Consider the following 18,240-nt stretch of genomic DNA (forward strand, 5'->3'; position numbering starts at 1 on the left):
CTTACTTAATTTCGCTCTCTCGAATACGACTCTGGTCCATGTCCTCAATGAACTTCTCCCCCTTCATCCAGTAAACAAGTGGACTGATGTCACCACTGTACCCAAAGAAAGCTTTGCACGTCAGGTTCAGCATGCTTCCTGTTGAGAGGTTTGTGATAAAACATTAATTTCAAACTTCTTTAGGCCCATGCTGTGTTTATGAAGCCACTAATAGGCTATGTTCAGACAGACCGTATCCAACTCAAGATTTTAGAATGCATCAGATTTCAAGTAGGTTTTTTTCTTCATTCAGGACATGTCTTTCCAAACTAAGACCTACTCTCAGTTATTGTATTATAAAGTCTATTGGCATCACACTGATGCTTACATCATTAATATAACAATGTAACATTATTAATATAATGATGTCAACATAGCCAAAGTATATTTGATATTTGAGGATATTTGAATACATTGACTGAACAAACCGATGAGATTTCATTACTTCTAAAATGACAGTGTAAACAGTCAGAGATCTGAAAACCAAATCAGATTTGCGTGCACAGTGTGAACAAAGCCATAATGTCTCATTTCCCTGCACTGGCCACTAGGGGGTTTCCTTATGATATAGTCTACTATTGTTTTCTAATTGCATGTAAAATGCAGTTAAAATATCTTAGCATTGAATTTCTATAATATCTCTTTGAAACACTTTCATAACATTCTATTCTAGTCTATTCTATTATATTAATTGTTCATAAGGTTTACTAATGATTGATTCATGAGATTCAAGAATGAAGTACCTTGGGAAACACGCCTTAGTCTCGTTGCACTGAAATTAAAACCTAAACCCAAAACAATAAACCCTAAATACAGTCTGTTTACATTTAAAATGTACAAGCATGTTTGTTTAAGAAGACTCTTTAGTGGTTTAAAGTGCTTTCTTTAATTGCGGATAAGGTGGTATCTCTGCCTTAATGTTGAGATGTTTGTCAGCTGTTTGACGTTAATTAGCCGTGTCTTTAGACTGCTAACGAACAGGGCCCAGCACCAGGGAAGATCTTGCTCCGGGCCCCCAAACAAACCAGAAATAGCGTCTGTCTCTCACCAGGATGCTCAATACATGTTGAGCATCTGATCAAAGAGACACTGAGAACACGAGTCTGCAAAACAGCACCATGCACACATACTGTAAATGACATCGAGTCTCAGAATTAAACTGAAACTGGGTCTGTTCTTTTGTTGACGTATAATAATAAATAAAATTACATTTGTAGCAAGTTAAGATACCTTTCAAATGAGGAAAAGCACAAGCAATTTATCATACAGTATCCAGCAATATTAGCACTGCCGCGGTACCGTATTTCAAGATTACACTAGAGAAGTACAAAAGATAAAGTAGAAGTAAAACTGTGGAAGAGTCAAGAAAAAAAGAGGAAGAAGATTGTTTTATTAATAGGAAGTACCTTAATGTATAATTATGGATTAATTAGGTGCTCATGGAAGAAGCATGTCTTCATCTTTATTCGAGCAATCTCGAGATTGATTTTTAAAATCCCAAGATACATTTACTTTAAATTTACTTGAGTTTTGGTTGTGTTAACTATTATATCTGTTAAATAAATAGAAATTGAACTGCATTGGAGCCTGTTGTTAATTTTTAAAATTAACATTTTCGTAATGTACTAAGTCAGAAGGTTTCCTCAAAAATGTACAGCATTAGCTGAGATAATTTATTTTACATGTAATCAAAATGGACATAATAACTGATATGATGAATCAGAATTCAATCAAATCGTACCAAAATTGGAATCGAACTGAATCGAGTGCTTGTGAATCAGAATTGATTCAAATCAGGAAATCTGCATTGATACTCAGCCCTATATGTGCTAACTTTACCTATTTGGTCTAGGTAAACCAACTTTATTCTTTATGCTTTTAAAGATAGTGAATATTAAAGTTTGATAATCATTCAAGCATTATAATGTAATATGCGCAAGTGGATTGCAATTGGCCTTTTTTATTTATTTGCATGCTTTATTTCTAACATCTATTTATTTATCCATCTACAACCATCGTTAAAATGCAAATGTGGTGCCATGTTGTGTTGATTCTCGTGCACAGCCAACAGAAAACTTGGTGCAAGCTGAATGTCATGACCACGGCAATGTTTAAGGTGGCTGAGATGCAGCATTTCATTTACACAGAACCAACCAAAGCTGAAAACCAAAGCTTACCTAACAATGTAACATTATTCTTTTGCTGCCTTGCAAGGTATTTAGTATTTCCTTCTGTGTAAATCTAAAGGCAAATCTAGCTGTTGTCTTCTCTGTCGTCTTCAGCTCGTTATGCAGCCTAATCAGGGGATAACACACTACAGAATAATTTAGGAAGCAGCGAGCTGCAGCAGATATTTAATAAAGGTCTGCCATCAGAGGGAGCTCTGAACCCAATCCAGGGCCATTTTGCTGTTTTCACCTGTGAGTGAGTGTGCTTTTGAATGTGCGTGTTTGAATGAAAGGCATGCAAGTGTACTGAGCTGTTTGCTTGCTGTGTTTCGCTCCATTTACAGACACTGCAGAAACACTGACTGGGCATTTTTTGTGAAGACACACACACACACACACACACACTTTGGTGTGGCTATCCTTATAAGGACTCTGTATACACATCATTATTTTTATACTGTACAAACTATAGATTCTATCCCCTAACACTGATCTTGCCATCAGCCCCTCCCACTGCAACTGGACCATGGACTTTCTCACTAACAGACCACAGTCTGTTAGGATCAGCAACCACAACTCCTCCACCCTCACTTTAAACACTGGTGCACCACAGGGCTGTGTGCTGAGTCCAATCCTCTACTCCCTCTTCATCCACGACTGCATACCTGAGCATGGCTCCAACTCCATAATAAAGTTTGCAGATGACACCACGGTGGTAGGGAAGAAGTACAGCACCTGGCAGTGTGGTGTGCCAACAACAATCTCACACTCAACACTCAGAAGACCAAGGAGCTGATTGTGGACTACCGGCGGACTAGGGAGGGCCACACATACACTCCCATCTACATTGATGGGGACGAAGTGGAGCGTGTGACTAGCTTCAAATTCCTGGGTGTCCATATCTCTGAGGATCCTTCCTGGACCTACACCTCCACTCTGATCAAAAAGGCGCAACAGCACCTTTACTTCCTTAGGAAGCAAAGGAAAGCTCACCTGTCCCCCCACATCTTGCTGAACTTTTACCGCTGCACTATTGAAAGTATCCTAACAAACTGCTTCAAAGTGTGGTATGGCAGCTGCACTGTCTCAGACCAAAAGGCCGTCCAGCGGGTTGTGAAAACTGCCCAATACATCACTGGTGTTCAGCTACCCTCCATCAAAGACATTCACCACAAACGCTGCCTAAGGAGGGTGAGAAGCATTATCAAAGACACCTCTCACCCCAACCATGGTCTGTTTACTCCTCTCCCATCAAACGTTCTGCATTTTTCCATAAAAAAAAACCAAAAAACATCGTTTAGTATGTTTTTTAAGAGATCTGAATTATGGAGACACCAGAAATGTCCTTATAAATCACATTTATAGCATAATACCCTTGTAATTACCAGTTTGTAACCTAAAAAAATGTCCTTGTAAACCACCCAAACCCACCCACACACACACACACACACACACACATTAGCATGCACACACACACACTAGCAAGCACACACACACTAGCACACACACACTAGCACGCACACACTAGCATGCACACACACAACCATGCTTTGCAGGTTTAAAGACACCATACAGCCTTGAATGAATGAACAGAGACCTTAATACACCAACATTCTGGCCTTCAATCAATACAGAGAGAGAGAAAAATTCAGCGCTTCTTCTTAAAAAGCCTGACTATGAATGCACATATTTTTTATTCCTCTTTTTTCCCCCTCCTCCAATTCTTCCTCTGGTTTGTTCTGTAGCAGTGCAACCCAACGGGGACGTGTAAGACTTTAATTATCTATATAGAATAGGGCTTTGTGAACAGGTACTCCTCCGCAGATCTTTTCATCCTCCCTGTCCTCCCCTCATCCTTTCTTTGTGATGTCATAATAGAGACCCTGCCTCAGCACCATGCTCACTGAGCCCAAGATGTTACAATGTGAGTGTGCAGTGTTTGACACTGAACGAGTGTGCAAATAAAATTAGTTACAAAATACAATTAGTAAAGTAACAGCGACTGCACACAGGTGCATAGAAATACATACGTTTGTTTTAAACTACTATAGATAAATGCGCAAATAAAGGGAGATTCCAGTTTCAATACAAGCAGTGTCGGCGTCAGGATGAATTAATTAGGGGGGCATTTGAAATTTCTAGGGGGGCACACATTCACTTTACCATAACTGTAGCTTCTGTTACACGACTTAAATGACTGGTGCTGTTTAGGGATGTCGTCATTATACGGTTTCACCATTAACTGCGTGGTAAAAATACTATATATGTAATATATAAATTAATAATATAAAGGAGTTTTTCATTGTAAGCCTAAAAGTGAAGATATCTTGGGCTTGTGCCTGGCTGGTTACTGGCTGTTGTTCTGGTTACAGATGGAGGCTGTGTGTCGTGGACTGACCGTGCACTTTCAATTCACGTGAAACTGCGCCTTAAACACACAAACTCCAAAATATAAGAAAGGAATTTGATCAGAAAGGAATCTACCAGTCTCATAACCATAAATAGCGACTTAAATCATCTGTTTGGGAGCATTTGAATAACTGACTGAAGATGATCGAATGTAATACATACAGTTACAGAAGTCATACAAAGATACACATCCTACAAATGGGACAGGATTCCACAAGTCCTCCAACAACAAACTAGTGAGTTTATTATTTTTTGCTGTGGTGCTTTTAAAGGGATGAATTGAAAGATGCCATTTTTGTAATATTTAAGCATGCTGACAGCGCGGTGTATTTACTTGTAGTTACTTTCTGCGTGATAAACTGAGAAGTTGCATCTCTATTCATCCTCATTATTTAAAGCATTGCTTGTGTTCAAATTAAATGCATTGAACAGTACATTTATGTTCCTGTTATTATGCATAGTCCACATGTTTATTTGTGAGATGTTGTGGACAAATTAAAGAACAATATTTTTATGGAGTGTGTTCAGGGGCGGATCTAGAATTCTTTTTTATGGGGTGGCATACAGACTATGAGGGGTGGAAACACTAAAGCAAGCCCCCATGCATAGTTCTTATGGATTAAGGTACCAAGCTTCATTGCAACAAGTAATAGTTAATTAATTGGAGTCACTATCAAATTATAAATGTCCATGAATTTGTGATACAACTGCATTTCCACAGGAACCATAGTAACCATTTTGATTTGCCAACATTAAAAAAAACGATATTTTTACATAATAAAAAATAAGTAACAAAATTTCTCTCCAGAGCACCAAGAAATTGTCTATTAAACATATAAACAAATTCTAAATGTTCCTATGCTTCACATATAGAACCGGCAATCTGGACTAAACATCAAAACCTTTGTTAAGTGTACCCGTGGATGGAAAATGCATGCATATCCCATGTTATTTTGCTAATAAAATCCTGTAGGCCTATCACCTTTGTAACAGCTGGAATAATCAATTTGAAAGAGAAGATTAAGTTAGGTCTAAATAAAAATAAACTGTACAGAAAATTGTACTGCAAAAATCATGAATATTAATTATGTTATGCACAGTAAAAGATTATTTTAAATTACCTGTTTCAATCAACTGTCATACTTAATGACCCAAATAAATATTTCACATAATGTGGTAATTTAATTTCTACATTTGCAACTATCAGTCTTGGGATTTTGTTTATCAGTAGATGAATACATAGATCAGCACTTTGATTAAAAACATGACTGATTAATCTAGTGGTAACTTTTTGCCTTTAGTTTTTAGAGGTTTTGAATCCTAATTCGCCATAATATAACTTTTTATTTCAATAAAACAAGATCGCATCTGTACGTCAGTGGATGGGTGTTACGCTTTAAAAATAAAATGCAATAAAAGATGCGGGGAGACGAGAGTAGCAGAAACACAGACATATTTATTGACAGTTCTGTATATGAAAGAACAGAAAACTCAGAAATTCAGACAGTGACAACCACAAATTCTACGCTCCAGCAGCGGGAACCTGGAATGCGCCTGAGCGCCTATGAACGAGATGACACAGTTCACGAACACCCGTCTACCATCACACACCCCTGCCATGAAATACTCAGTTTATATAAGGAGGAAACACACTGTGCGCCGGTGTGCGCCATCAACAATCAGCTCACCTGGTTACCCCACACCTGAGAGCGATTAAGAGAGAGGCAGAGAAAGAGAAAAAGACAACACACACAAACACACACATTACATACACACAAACAATACAGCCGAGAAGGCCATCACAACGGGGGTCACGGAAAAGAGCGTGAGCTGCGGCAAAACTGCTGACACTAAACGATACTGATAAAAGCCGTAACGACCAATTATCATAACATTCAAAATAACACATTCCAGCGCCGGATCATTTCATGTGGATTATTCACATACCTGAAGAAAGCTATTTAAAAAAGTGGTGAGGACATGTCTCACCCATCTCAACCCATAACTGACAGCAATGTATCTAATAATCATTCACTGAATACTTGGAAACAACTGTGAAATTAATCTTTTATCTCTTTTTTTTTTTTGTGTGTGTTTTTTTTTTGTTAGGATACTTTTTTATTTTTACCACGAATTTGTCCATGTGGTCATTGTTGTTGAGGAACACTGTAGACTAAGACTAAACACTGTACACGTGCTGCAATAGTAGGTAGGCAATTGGTTGATGCTGTGATTGGCTGCTGCTGTAAACATTCAATGGGTCTGTTGTCATTTGTGCGTTCGGTGAGAGTTTAGGCAGTTTGACATGAATAAATCCCTACACAATGTCAAAATCAATGATAATATACTGTACTTACATTTATATATATATATATATATTGTATATATTATTATTTTTTTTTTTTATATAATAAAATATAATTTGGAATGTCCAATTACTACTTAACCACTACTTATTAGGTCCTCATGGTGGTGCGGTTACTCACCTCAATCCGGGTGGCAAAAGACAAATCTCAGTTGCCTCTGCTTCTGAGACAGTCAGTCTGTATATCTTATCATGTGGCTCATTGTGCATGACACCATGGAGGCTCATGCTAATCTCTGCAATCCACGCACAACTTAACGCGCCCCATTGAGAGCGAGAACCACTAATTGCGACCACGAGGAGGTTACCCCATGTGACTCTACCCTGGCTGGAGTCATTCAGCACACCCTGGATTCGAACTCGTGACTCCAGGGGTGGTAGTCAGCATCAATACTCGCTGAGCTACCCAGGCCCCCACTTACATTTATATTTAATACATTTGGATAGCCTACTTATACTGGGGTGGCAATGCTTTTTCTTAGGGTGGCATTTACCACCCCATGCCACCCCGGTTGATCCGCCCCTGAGCGTGTTGCTGATTCTTTGTTGGGTTGTCAGACAAACATCGAATTTCTTGAATAAACTTTTGCAAAAGAAAAACCTGTGGGATGCCGTAAAGTAGGCCTATATGTTCACCTAAAATACCTAAAATAAATTTTAAAGCGACTCCAAGCTCTCCAGTTACACTGAAGCACAATATTCTGCCCCCGGGATGCAGATAAGCGGTGTTGCCCTATGTTGGAGCGTCTCTTTATTATAAAGTTCCCCTGGGGAAAAAAGCACATTTTATTTTCTCCCAAAACACTAAATAGCATCAAAAACTACCACCAGACTTTCCTTAACAACTGATGATTATGCTCCTATATACACAGATGAGCTCTTCGTAATATGATAATTAACAATGCATTTTTTCCGAACTCCAAGCAAACACTTATTGATATAAAAGAATATCAAATCAATCATGTACAGACTGATCAATTAATAAAATAATGGAGGGCCCCATTCCAGCTAACAGATCAACTCACCATATGTGAAGAGCAACTCCATTGAAGGACATACTGTATATTTGCGCTCAGTGAAGAAGCCTTCTTCATTGAGCGCAAATTTACAGTATGTCTTTCAGTCTTTCACTTCTGATCCTTAAATAATTTGGGTTTTATTGATATTTGGCTAAATTTCACTTTCTTCATCTGTCGCGTTAACCACAACCAGGCTTGACGATGTAGGCCTACTGACGTGATCCTGAAAGCTTGGCTTGAAAGCTTGACCTCAGATACAGTAATTATTGTTTATTAATGTAGAAGGAGGCAAACATCATTTCACCTAATTTGGCCACATTTTAGGTGGAAACAACTGACGTGGCATCATTTGAAACTAAACTTTTTTTATTATTATTATTGTTCAGTTTACTAAGTGGAGCCTTGTCTTGAGCTGTCAGCCTCCTCTGGCATTTATGCAGCACCTTTCAAACTCACCTGGTCTATCACATATGAAAGACAATAAATGAAATACACATTTTCGCATTAGCCTATATGTATTATGCACACTTCAAAACAACTGTTAATTTTATATAATTTTTAAAATAATTTTTTAAGGCTCAGCCATCCTTGCTACCTGTGACAGACCACCAATATAATACAAAACTTTACTATTGTTATCACAGGACTGCCTGCTGTTAGCCTACTGTGAATGTCGCCAGGCAGCGAGAAACAGTTCAAATTCAAATACCGAAAGACTCCAATAAACCAAGTAAAATTGCAAATGTACAGCAGTGCATATATATGAGTTACTGGACACATTTTATTTTGTGATTTGATTAACTTCACCTGTACTGTAGGGCGCTGCATTTTACTGTATTTCACCACGTTTGGCTTTTAGCAGGTAAAGTATTTTAACGTTAATGGATTGGCCCCATTCACTTCCATTGTAAGTGCCACAAGTCTAAATTAATATCTGTGCTAATCAACATTATGCTACAAATGCTGTCGATTGAGCATCACTTGTACTGAACCCGGAAAAATCCTTTAAAGGAGTAGTTCACCCCAAAAAATAAAATACAAATAAAAATCTGTCATTATTTTCTAATGTCACTCTAATGTCGCTCTAAACACGTATGACTTTATTTCTTCCATGGAACACAAAAAGATAATTTTTTTTTAAGTCTTCACAGGGTTATTTGCCATAATGTAAGTGAATAGTGACTTTAGATGCTTCCGAAGATGAATTACTTGCTTTTAAGGTCGTCTTAAAAAACAATAATTACTTTTTGTAGAAGAAAGTCACAGTGGTTTGGAGCAACATGGGGGTGAGTAAATAATGACATAATTTTCATTCTTGAGTGAACTATTCCTTTAAAACAGTCTCTTAATACAAAAGCAAACACATTTGCACACATACTGACACACGTCCCCTTCCCCAGGCTGCATATCTCCAGAGAATCTGCTTCAAACTCCAAAATAAATCCAAATCCAGATATATAAGCACGTCAGCAGGCCCTTACATATTCAACCCACTGCCTCAGCACTCTCTCTCCTTCTTTCAGTTTTCTTCTGCTGACAGCGGACCCTTGTGAGTTCATGTGTGGAGCTGGATGCTAGGAAGGGTTTTAATCACATGACTTCATGATGGTATGTGACCATTTTACAAGGCTGATTAAATGTGGTGGCAAGAGTTTATTTCACCCTTTTTTTTTTTTTTTTTTTTTACAAAATTAGGGTAGTCTGATCAAAATTCAATAGCACAGTCAATTTAAAACATTTGATTGCAAAAACCAAAGTTGTTTGCCACGACACATCTTAAGGCCCCACGTTTGAATGTGCGCATATGCACAAATGAGATTTCAGAGCTACAGCTCAGATTTTCAATGCATAATGTCTTAAATTTCAGTCTGTTCAGTATTGGACACATTAAAGCACGTTAAAAGCATGTTATGGGGCTTTTATTTATATGGAAAAGAACATTCTGCTAAACTTCTTTTGTGTTCCATGGAAGAAAGAAAGATTTTTTGGTGAACTATTTCTTCAAAGTCTGCTTTTTCATTGACAGCTGTATTTGTATTTGATAGATCTCTCCTCTATCTTGCCCTCTCTTCAGTTCTTTTGAGCTATGTATGAGCCGTCCATGAGAATTGTGCACTCAAATCCCCACAGGAAAGATAATCAACTCTGGATATCTGACAAACTGTCAGGATGGACACAAATGAGGTGTTTTCGGGTTGCAAATCTGATTTGATCTGATTATTCCTCAGGCTGAGCCTAGGAAAAGAAATAAAAATGGCAGTTTGTTCAAGTATGTGTAACTCCCAACAGTTTCTAGATGATTGACTGTGAAACACTTTATGTTTGACACGTGTGAGTGTGTGTGCATGTGTTTAATACTCCTCTTTTCTGAATGCAGGTGAGTATGAGTCTGTTAACAGAGTGATGGGTGGTTTATCTATGGTTTTAGCTATGGCTGAAACTAAACCTCACTAAGGCAAGGGCAGAAAAGGACAGAGATCAAACATTTTATAGAGATGCAGAGGATATGGTGTCAAGGGTTAAGCATCAAAGGGTGCTGAAGAGACAGATTCAAGTAGTTGATAGACAGAGCAAATAGAAAAGAGAGCGTGAGGGAAAATGTCACTTTATTTGTTGTGTTTGAGGTGGTTATATGGCTCAAACAGCCCTTGTATTTTCCTCCATTTAGTCTTTTGTAACCAGACTTTTGGCTATCAGCATAAAGTCTGGTCCACTTTGCAGCTTATTCTGGCCAAGATCCACCTACTTAGGCATGAAGAAATTGTCATAATGACATGTGAAATGACCAACCACACAGGCCCGGTTCTATGGGGACACTTGAATGTGCTAAAGCTTTCCATAAGGGGCAGGGGCAGTGGTAGCTCAGCAGTTAAGGCTCTGGGTTACTGATCAGAAGGTCAGGGGTTCAAGCCCCAGCACTGCCAAGATGCCACTGTTGGGCCCCTGAGCAAGGCCCTTGACCCTATCTGCTCCAAGGGTGCTGTATTATGGCTGACCCTGCACTCTGACCCCAGCCTAGCTAGGATGTGTGAAAAAGAAGAACTTCACTGTATATGTGCAAATGTGTGATAAATAAAGAAAATTATTATTATTAATTATTAACTGCTGGTCTAGGATCAGTTTCCAAAAGCCAAATCCAAACCTTAATTATCAGTGAAACACGAAAGCTGAGTCTAGATCAGTGGCTGCGGATAACTTCTTCCAACATCGCTTGCTTCAATTATGCGCAGAGAAAACATTGCTGCCTATAAATGATTTAAGTAAATGAAAAAAAAAAAAAAAAAAAAAACTTGTCTTAAAAGAAGGCAGTGTAATTTTACTACTGGATCAAATATTAAAGGGTTAGTTCACCCAAAAATAAAAATTCGCTCATCATTTACTCACCCTCATGCTATCCCAGATGTGGATGACTTTATTTCTTCTACAGAACACAAACAAAGAATTTAAGAAGAATATTTCAGCACTGTAGGTCAATTCAATGCAAGTGAAAGCTCCAAAAAGCAGATCAAGTCAGCATAAAGATAATCCATCAAACTCTAGTGTTTTAATCTACAGTATGTCTTCTGAAGTGATCCGTTTGGTTTTGGGTGAGAACATACCAAAATATAATGAATTTTGTACTATAAATCTTGACAGCAGTCTCCTTGGCGATCATGATTTCAAGCTTGATTACACCTCCTATTGAGTCATTTAGTGCTCTGTGCATGCGTAAAGCAATAGGAAGTGTAATCAAGCTTGAAAAAAGGAGTTATATTTTGGTCTGTTCTCACCCAAAACCAACTGGATCACTTCAAAAGACATTGATTAAACCACTGGAGTCTTATGGATTATCTTTATGCTGACTTTATCTCCTTTTTGGAGCATCAAAGTTCTGGTCACTATTAACTTGCATTGTATGGACCTACAGAGCCGAGACATTCTTCTAAAAATCTTCATTTGTGTTCTGCAGAAGAAAGTCATACACACCTGGGATGGCATGAGGGTGAGTAAATGATGAGAGCATTTTTGGGTGAACTGTTCCTTTAAGTTGTTTTGGTAGCATTAAAAATGATTCAATCTTAAATTAAAAAAAATAAAAATAATAATAAATAAAAATAACATTACCACTTCTCTTTATACAGAGTACCCCCAATATTTTCAGAAGCACTTTAGTGATTTTGATCTGGAACTGGGCCTACAGCCACAGTTCACTATGTATTTATTTAATGTAAAATCAAAAATTTTACATAATTTGGAATATATAGGTATAATAAAGGTAGGGTGACCATATTCTGGCTTTCCAAAAAGAGGACACCTTTTTTTTCCGCCGGGGGATGTTGGGGTGGGGTGGAATAATAGGGTTCAAAACAGTTTTAATATGAATGCAGACTTTAATACAGTGAAAAAGACACTCTATTAGCATAACATAAATATATATAAATAAATACAAATTTCAAACATTCTTTTGAATGTCCATGTACTCAAATAAAATATTTGATGCCATGAGTGTACCTTCATTTACTATTACTATTATTTTTAATGGCCATGGAAAATAAAGCAATGTGATAATTTTACCTGGTCGCAAAAAGTAGTCCATTAATTTACCTGATGAACTTTCACCTTTTGCTGACCCTTTATGCTTGGCAGAGCTAATGTGTGCTTCTAAATCACTTGCACCTTTATTAGCAACTGACACATACAGTAAGTGTCAGCTTTACATGTCATACATTCTGCTTCCCACGGATCTCGAGCTGGACGAAAGCATAGACATTTTTTGTGCAAATCTTCTGTAAATTTGCACTTTCGTTTGGGCATTGTTTCCACTCAGCTGTCATTTGCTGATACTGTCAAGCAACTGTTTGATGTCGAACACAACAGCGCTTCGCGCGTTCGCAGAGAGATTGACAGGCAGGAATTTGGCCAATAGTTGCTGCAAGCCTCTTATAATCGACCAACTGGTGTGCGAGAAGGCGGGACTTACAAAGAGGGGTTAAAGCAATGCAAATATGCGCGCACACACAATGAAGTATTAGACCAGAGGCACATCATAACGCAACTAAAGCCGAATCCTGGACATTTTCATAAATGTAGAAATCCCGGCCGGGTGCTTTTTTAAGGTCAAAAAAGAGGACATGTCTGGGAAAAAGAGGACGTATGGTCACCCTAGATAAAGGATATCTAATTTACTTGCTAAAAGGTGTCTAAAATAAAGCCCTTAAATATCTTTAAATATATAATGTACCTCACAAATGTTTTTACTGATAAGAACCATGCCAATACCATGATACAAGATTTTGTTAATTGGAAATACATCACATGGTCTTGCCGAGCTATGTCGGAAGTATGCCATGTGGGGGAGTCCCAAGGTAGGTCCTGCCCTACAGGGGAGGAGTTACTACAAGCATGATGACTGGGGCAGAGGGGCCTCTGCCCAAGGAAGACGCAGTTTGCCAACAGGAAAACTAATTAGCGGAAGATATACGTCGCATGAGGTTACCTACGGGGAACCACCACATGCGGAGCACCTACTCCAGTACAGGGCTTAGTTAGCACGTGTACTGAGCTGGCAGTGAGTCTCTCTGCAAACTCGTCTGCCACAGGGCTCGGAGGAAATCATCCAGGGAACACAGTTTGTGAACACTACCGGGAGTTAACGGCGCATGTCTTCAGCTCAGGGTAGGTGAAAGGCGCTATGCGCAAGTGATACACCCGGCCGGCTATCCCGGACTTACCTGCTTGTGCGTGCCACTACACAGGACGAAACCGGTTCCACCCGGAGATTGTAGAACCTCGCAAAGGTGTTGGGTGTTGCCCAGCCCGCAGCTCTGCAAATGTCTGTTAGAGAGGTGCCACTGGTCAAGGCTCAGGAGGCCGCTACATCCCTGGTAGAATGGGCTCATAGCCCTAGCGGTGCGGCACGTCCTGGGTGTGATATGCCATAGTTATGGCGTCAATGAGCCAGTGGGCGATCCTCTGCTTGGAGACAGTGCTTCGTTTCCAATGTCCACCAAAGCAGACAAAGAGCTGTTCAGAGACTCTAAAGCTCTGCGTGCAATCCAAATAGATGCGTAAAGTGCGCACTGGACACAGCAACGTCAGGGCTGGGTCTGCCTCCTCCTGGGGCAGTGCTTGCAGGTTCACCGCCTGGTCCCTAAAAGGGGTCGTGGGAACCTTGGGCACATAGCCTGGTCGGGGTCTCAGGATCACGTGAGAGTAGCCTGGACCGAACTTCAGGCACGTTTCGCTGACAGAGAACGCTTGCAGTTCTCCTACCCTCTTGATGGAAGTGAGTGCAGTCAGGAGGGCAGTCTTCAAAGAGAGTGCCTTAAGCTCAACTGACTGCAAGGGCTCAAAGGGGGCTCTCTGTAGATCCTGAAGAACTACAGAGAGGTCCCATGAGGGAACAAGGCGTGGTCTGAAGGGATTCAGCCTCCTGGCGCCTCTCAGGAACCTGATGATCAGGCCGTGCTTCCCTAAGGACTTACCATCCACTGTGTCGTGGTGTGCCGCTATAGCGGCTACATACACCTTCAAGGTGGAAGGAGACAGCCGCCCTTCCAACCTCTCCTGCAGGAAGGAAAGCACCGATCCGACTGCACATCTCTGGGGGTCTTCGCGTCGGGAAGAACACCACTTAGCGAACAGACGCCACTTAAAGGCATACAGGCGCCTCGTAGAGGGGACCCTAGCCTGAGTGATCATGTCTACCACCGCGGGTGGTAGGCCGCTTAAGTCTTCCATGTCCTGTCCAGGGGAGACATGGAGATTCCAGAGGTCTGGCACGGGTGCCAGATGGTACCCCGTCCCTGAGAAAGAAGGTCCTTCCTCAGGGTAATTTGCCAGGGGGGGCTGTCACGAGGAGTGTGAGGTCCGAGAACCACGTCTGGGTGGGCCAGTAGGGTGCTACCAGGATGACCTGCTACTCGTCCTCCCTGACCTCGCACAGGGTCTGTGCAAGTATGCTCACTGGGGGAAAGGCATATTTGCGAAGTCCAGGGGGTCAGCTGTGTGCCAGCGCGTCTATACCGAGAGGTGCCTCGGTCAGGGCGTACCAGAGCGGGCAGTGGGAGGATTCTTGGGAGGCAAACAGGTCTACCTGTGCCTGTCCGAATCGACTCCAGATCAGCTGGACCATATGAGGGTGGAGTCTCCACTCGCCCCTGAGGGTAACCTGCCGTGACAGCGTGTCCGCTACAGTGTTGAGGTCGCCCGGGATGTGAGTGGCTCGCAGCAACTTGAGGTGCTGCTGACTCCAGAGGAGGAGACAGCAGGCGAGTTGTGACATACAACGGGAGCGCAGACCACCTTGACGGTTTACATATGCTACTGTTACCTTGTTGTCTGCCTGAACTAACACGTGCTTGCCCTGGATCAATGGCCGGAACCTCCGCAGGGCGAGCAGAACTGCCAGCAACTCGAGGTAGTTGATGTGCCAACACAGCCGCGGGCCCGTCCATAAGCTGGCAGCTGCATGCCCGTTGCAAACAGCACCCCAGCCCATTTTGGAGGCGTCTGTCATAACCACAACGCACCTGGAGACCTGCTCTAGGGGAACGCCTGCCCGTAGAAACGTGAGGTAGGTCCAAGGGCTGAAGAGGCGGTGACAGATCAGTGTGATGGCCACGTGATGTGTCCCACGGTGCCATACCCATCTCGGGACTCGAGTCTGAAGCCAGTGCTGAAGCGGTCTCATATGCATCAACCCGAGCGGAGTGGCCACCGCTGAGGATGCCATATTCCCCAGGAGTCTCTGAAAGAGTTTCAGTGGAACCGCTGTTTTCTGTTTGAACGCCTTCAAACAGGTCAGCACCGACTATGCGCACTCTTTCGTGAGGCGCGCCATCAATGAGTCCAACTCAAAACCGAGAAAGAGAGACTCTGAACCGGGAGGAGCTTGCTCTTTTCCCAGTTGACCCGAAGCCCTAGTCGGCTGAGGTGCGAGAGCACCAGGTCCCTGTGTGCACACAACATATCCCGAGAGTGAGCTAGGATTAGCCAATCGTCGAGATAGTTGAGAATGCGAATGCCCACTTCCCTTAATGGGGCAAGAGCTGCCTCTGCGATCTTTGTGAAGATGCGAGGGGACAAGGACAGATCGAAAAGGAGGACCTTGTATTGATCTGCCCAACCCTCGAATGCAAACCGCAGGAAGGGTCTGTGTCGAGGTAGAATCGAGATGTGGAAGTACGCGTCCTTCAGGTCTACCGCCGCAAACCAATCTTGATGCCGGACGCTTGCTAGAGTGCGTCTTTGCGTCAGCATCTTGAACGGGAATCTGTGTAAAGCCCGGTTCAGTACTCACATGTCCAAGATTGGCTGCAACCCTCCACCTTTTTTCGGTACAACAAATTAGGGGCTGTAAAACCCCTTCTTCATCTCGGCCGGAGGGACAATCTCGTCAGACATACCGGCGGGTGGGGCCTCGCGGCGGGGCGGAGCCTGAGGTGCCACACCGTGTCGTGGCCGTGCTGAGTTCAGGGACATCGAAGTACTTACCTGATTCCTTGTGACCATCCCCGGAACAGCCTGGGACAGGGGAGAAAAAGGCCTGTCCTCGTGACCCATGGAGACTGTCACATCAGGGGGGATTTGTGCCACAGCTGGGCGCTCAGGGGCGGGGAGACTGCTGCTGGAACGCCAAACCTGCCAAAATGGAGTAGTGGACAGTGGTCATGATGATGGCCGTGCACACCGGGAATGTGACCCAGGGAACAAGGAAACCACTCATGCTGAACTCTTGGGTACCGCAGCCAATTGGGTATGCGGCGCAATTAAATGCAAAGGTAACAAAAGATTCTCCTCCTGGCCCTCCACCTGGGGATGAAGTGGTCTGCTTACCAGCAACAGAGCAGCAGGTTTCGTCATCCCTGGGTCACCCGTCTCAGGGGCGCTTCGAAGCCTTTCACGGGTTCTTGGCGGCTGCGAGATGGGTGGCATCTGCTTCCTGCGGTGGGCTCCACGCCGGGGCCGGGCCGCAGGGGGACGCCCTTGGTGACGAGCAGACGGGGTGCGCGATCTTGAGCCGCACCGGGGCAGGATGTGCCGGATAAACTCCGTCTGCTGCTTCACCACTGAGAACTGCTGGGCAAAGTCCTCGATGGTGTAGCCAGACTGGCCAACCTGGGAAATGGGGGCAGCAAGGAACCGTGCCTTGTCGGCCTCTCCCATCTCGACCAGGTTGAGCCAAAGGTGGCGCTCCTGGACCACCAAGGTGGACATAGCCTGGAGAGCGAGGTCGGTCGCCGAGCGCAGCTCCTGCATCAATCCCGGGGTGGAACTACCCTCGTGCAGTTCCTTTAGCGCCTTGGCTTGGTGGACTTGCAGGAGAGCCATGGTGTGCAGGGCGGAGGTGGCTTGACCAGCGGCACCATAGGCTTTGGCCGTCAGGGATGACATAAACCTAAAGGCCTTGGACGGGAGCTTTGGGTGCCCGCGCCAGGTGGCAGTGCTCTGTGGGCATAGGTGCACCGCGAGTGCCTTATTCTCCGGGGGGATTGCCGAATAGCCCTTGGCCGCCCCACCATCGAGGGTAGTGAGGCGGGGAAGCTGAAAGATCGGGACTGGGCAGTAAAAGGTGCCCCCCACGACCTTGTCAGCTCTTCATGCACTTCCGGGAAGAAAGGAACAGGGTGGGGCGTGGCTGTGAGTGGCGCCACGAGCTCAGGAACCAATCATCGAGCCGTGAGGGTTCAGGGGAGAGCAGAGGGTTCCACTCTAGCCCGATGCTCGCGGCTGCCCGGGAAAGCATGTCATCATCTCCACGTCAGTCTGTGACTGGGCGACTGCACCCAAAGGGAGGAGCCCAGCTGAGGCTTCCGCATCTGACTGGACGAGCCCGCTCTCCGATGCTGCGCTCGAGAGCTCATCACCTTTGCGGGCTGCGAATAAGAGGTCGAACTCACCGTGAGACGAGCCGGCAGACACTTCCGGAAGCCCGATCGGGGCAGACGAGCACGCTGGGGAATGGGAGGTCTGTGGGGGGATACCCGACAGAGGTGGTCTCATTGGGGTCCCTAAATCGCCCCCAGTGCTAGCCGCGCTGGCCTCATACCCGTGGGTAGAAGGACCGAGGCGGGGAGCCTCTGGGGTGGCTTGCTTTCTTACGAAGGCAAGCCGCGACTGCATCGTTGCCATGGACATGTTCTCGCAATGAGTACATGACCCATCCACGAATGCTGTCTCCGTGTGAGCAGCGCCCAGACATGAAAGACAGTGATCGTGGCTGTCAGAAGGCGAGAGATAACGAGCGCAACCAGGAATA

At 43.4% G+C, this 18,240-nt stretch overlaps 1 protein-coding gene across 4 annotated transcripts in view; it reads right to left on the bottom strand.

Moving 5' to 3' along the window:
• The window catches only part of LOC127447984 (interleukin-1 receptor accessory protein-like 1-A), a 152,640-nt gene that overhangs the window by 12,634 nt on the left and 121,766 nt on the right, over positions 1-18,240 (bottom strand). For all 4 annotated transcript variants that reach the window (XM_051710265.1, XM_051710263.1, XM_051710264.1 and 1 more), the window contains exon 7: positions 6-138. In XM_051710265.1, the coding sequence (XP_051566225.1) occupies positions 6-138 (133 nt within the window). The remainder of the gene's footprint in view (positions 1-5; positions 139-18,240) is intronic.

The sequence above is a fragment of the Myxocyprinus asiaticus genome, chromosome 11 (genome assembly GCF_019703515.2).
Source record: "Myxocyprinus asiaticus isolate MX2 ecotype Aquarium Trade chromosome 11, UBuf_Myxa_2, whole genome shotgun sequence".
NCBI lineage: Eukaryota > Metazoa > Chordata > Actinopteri > Cypriniformes > Catostomidae > Myxocyprinus > Myxocyprinus asiaticus.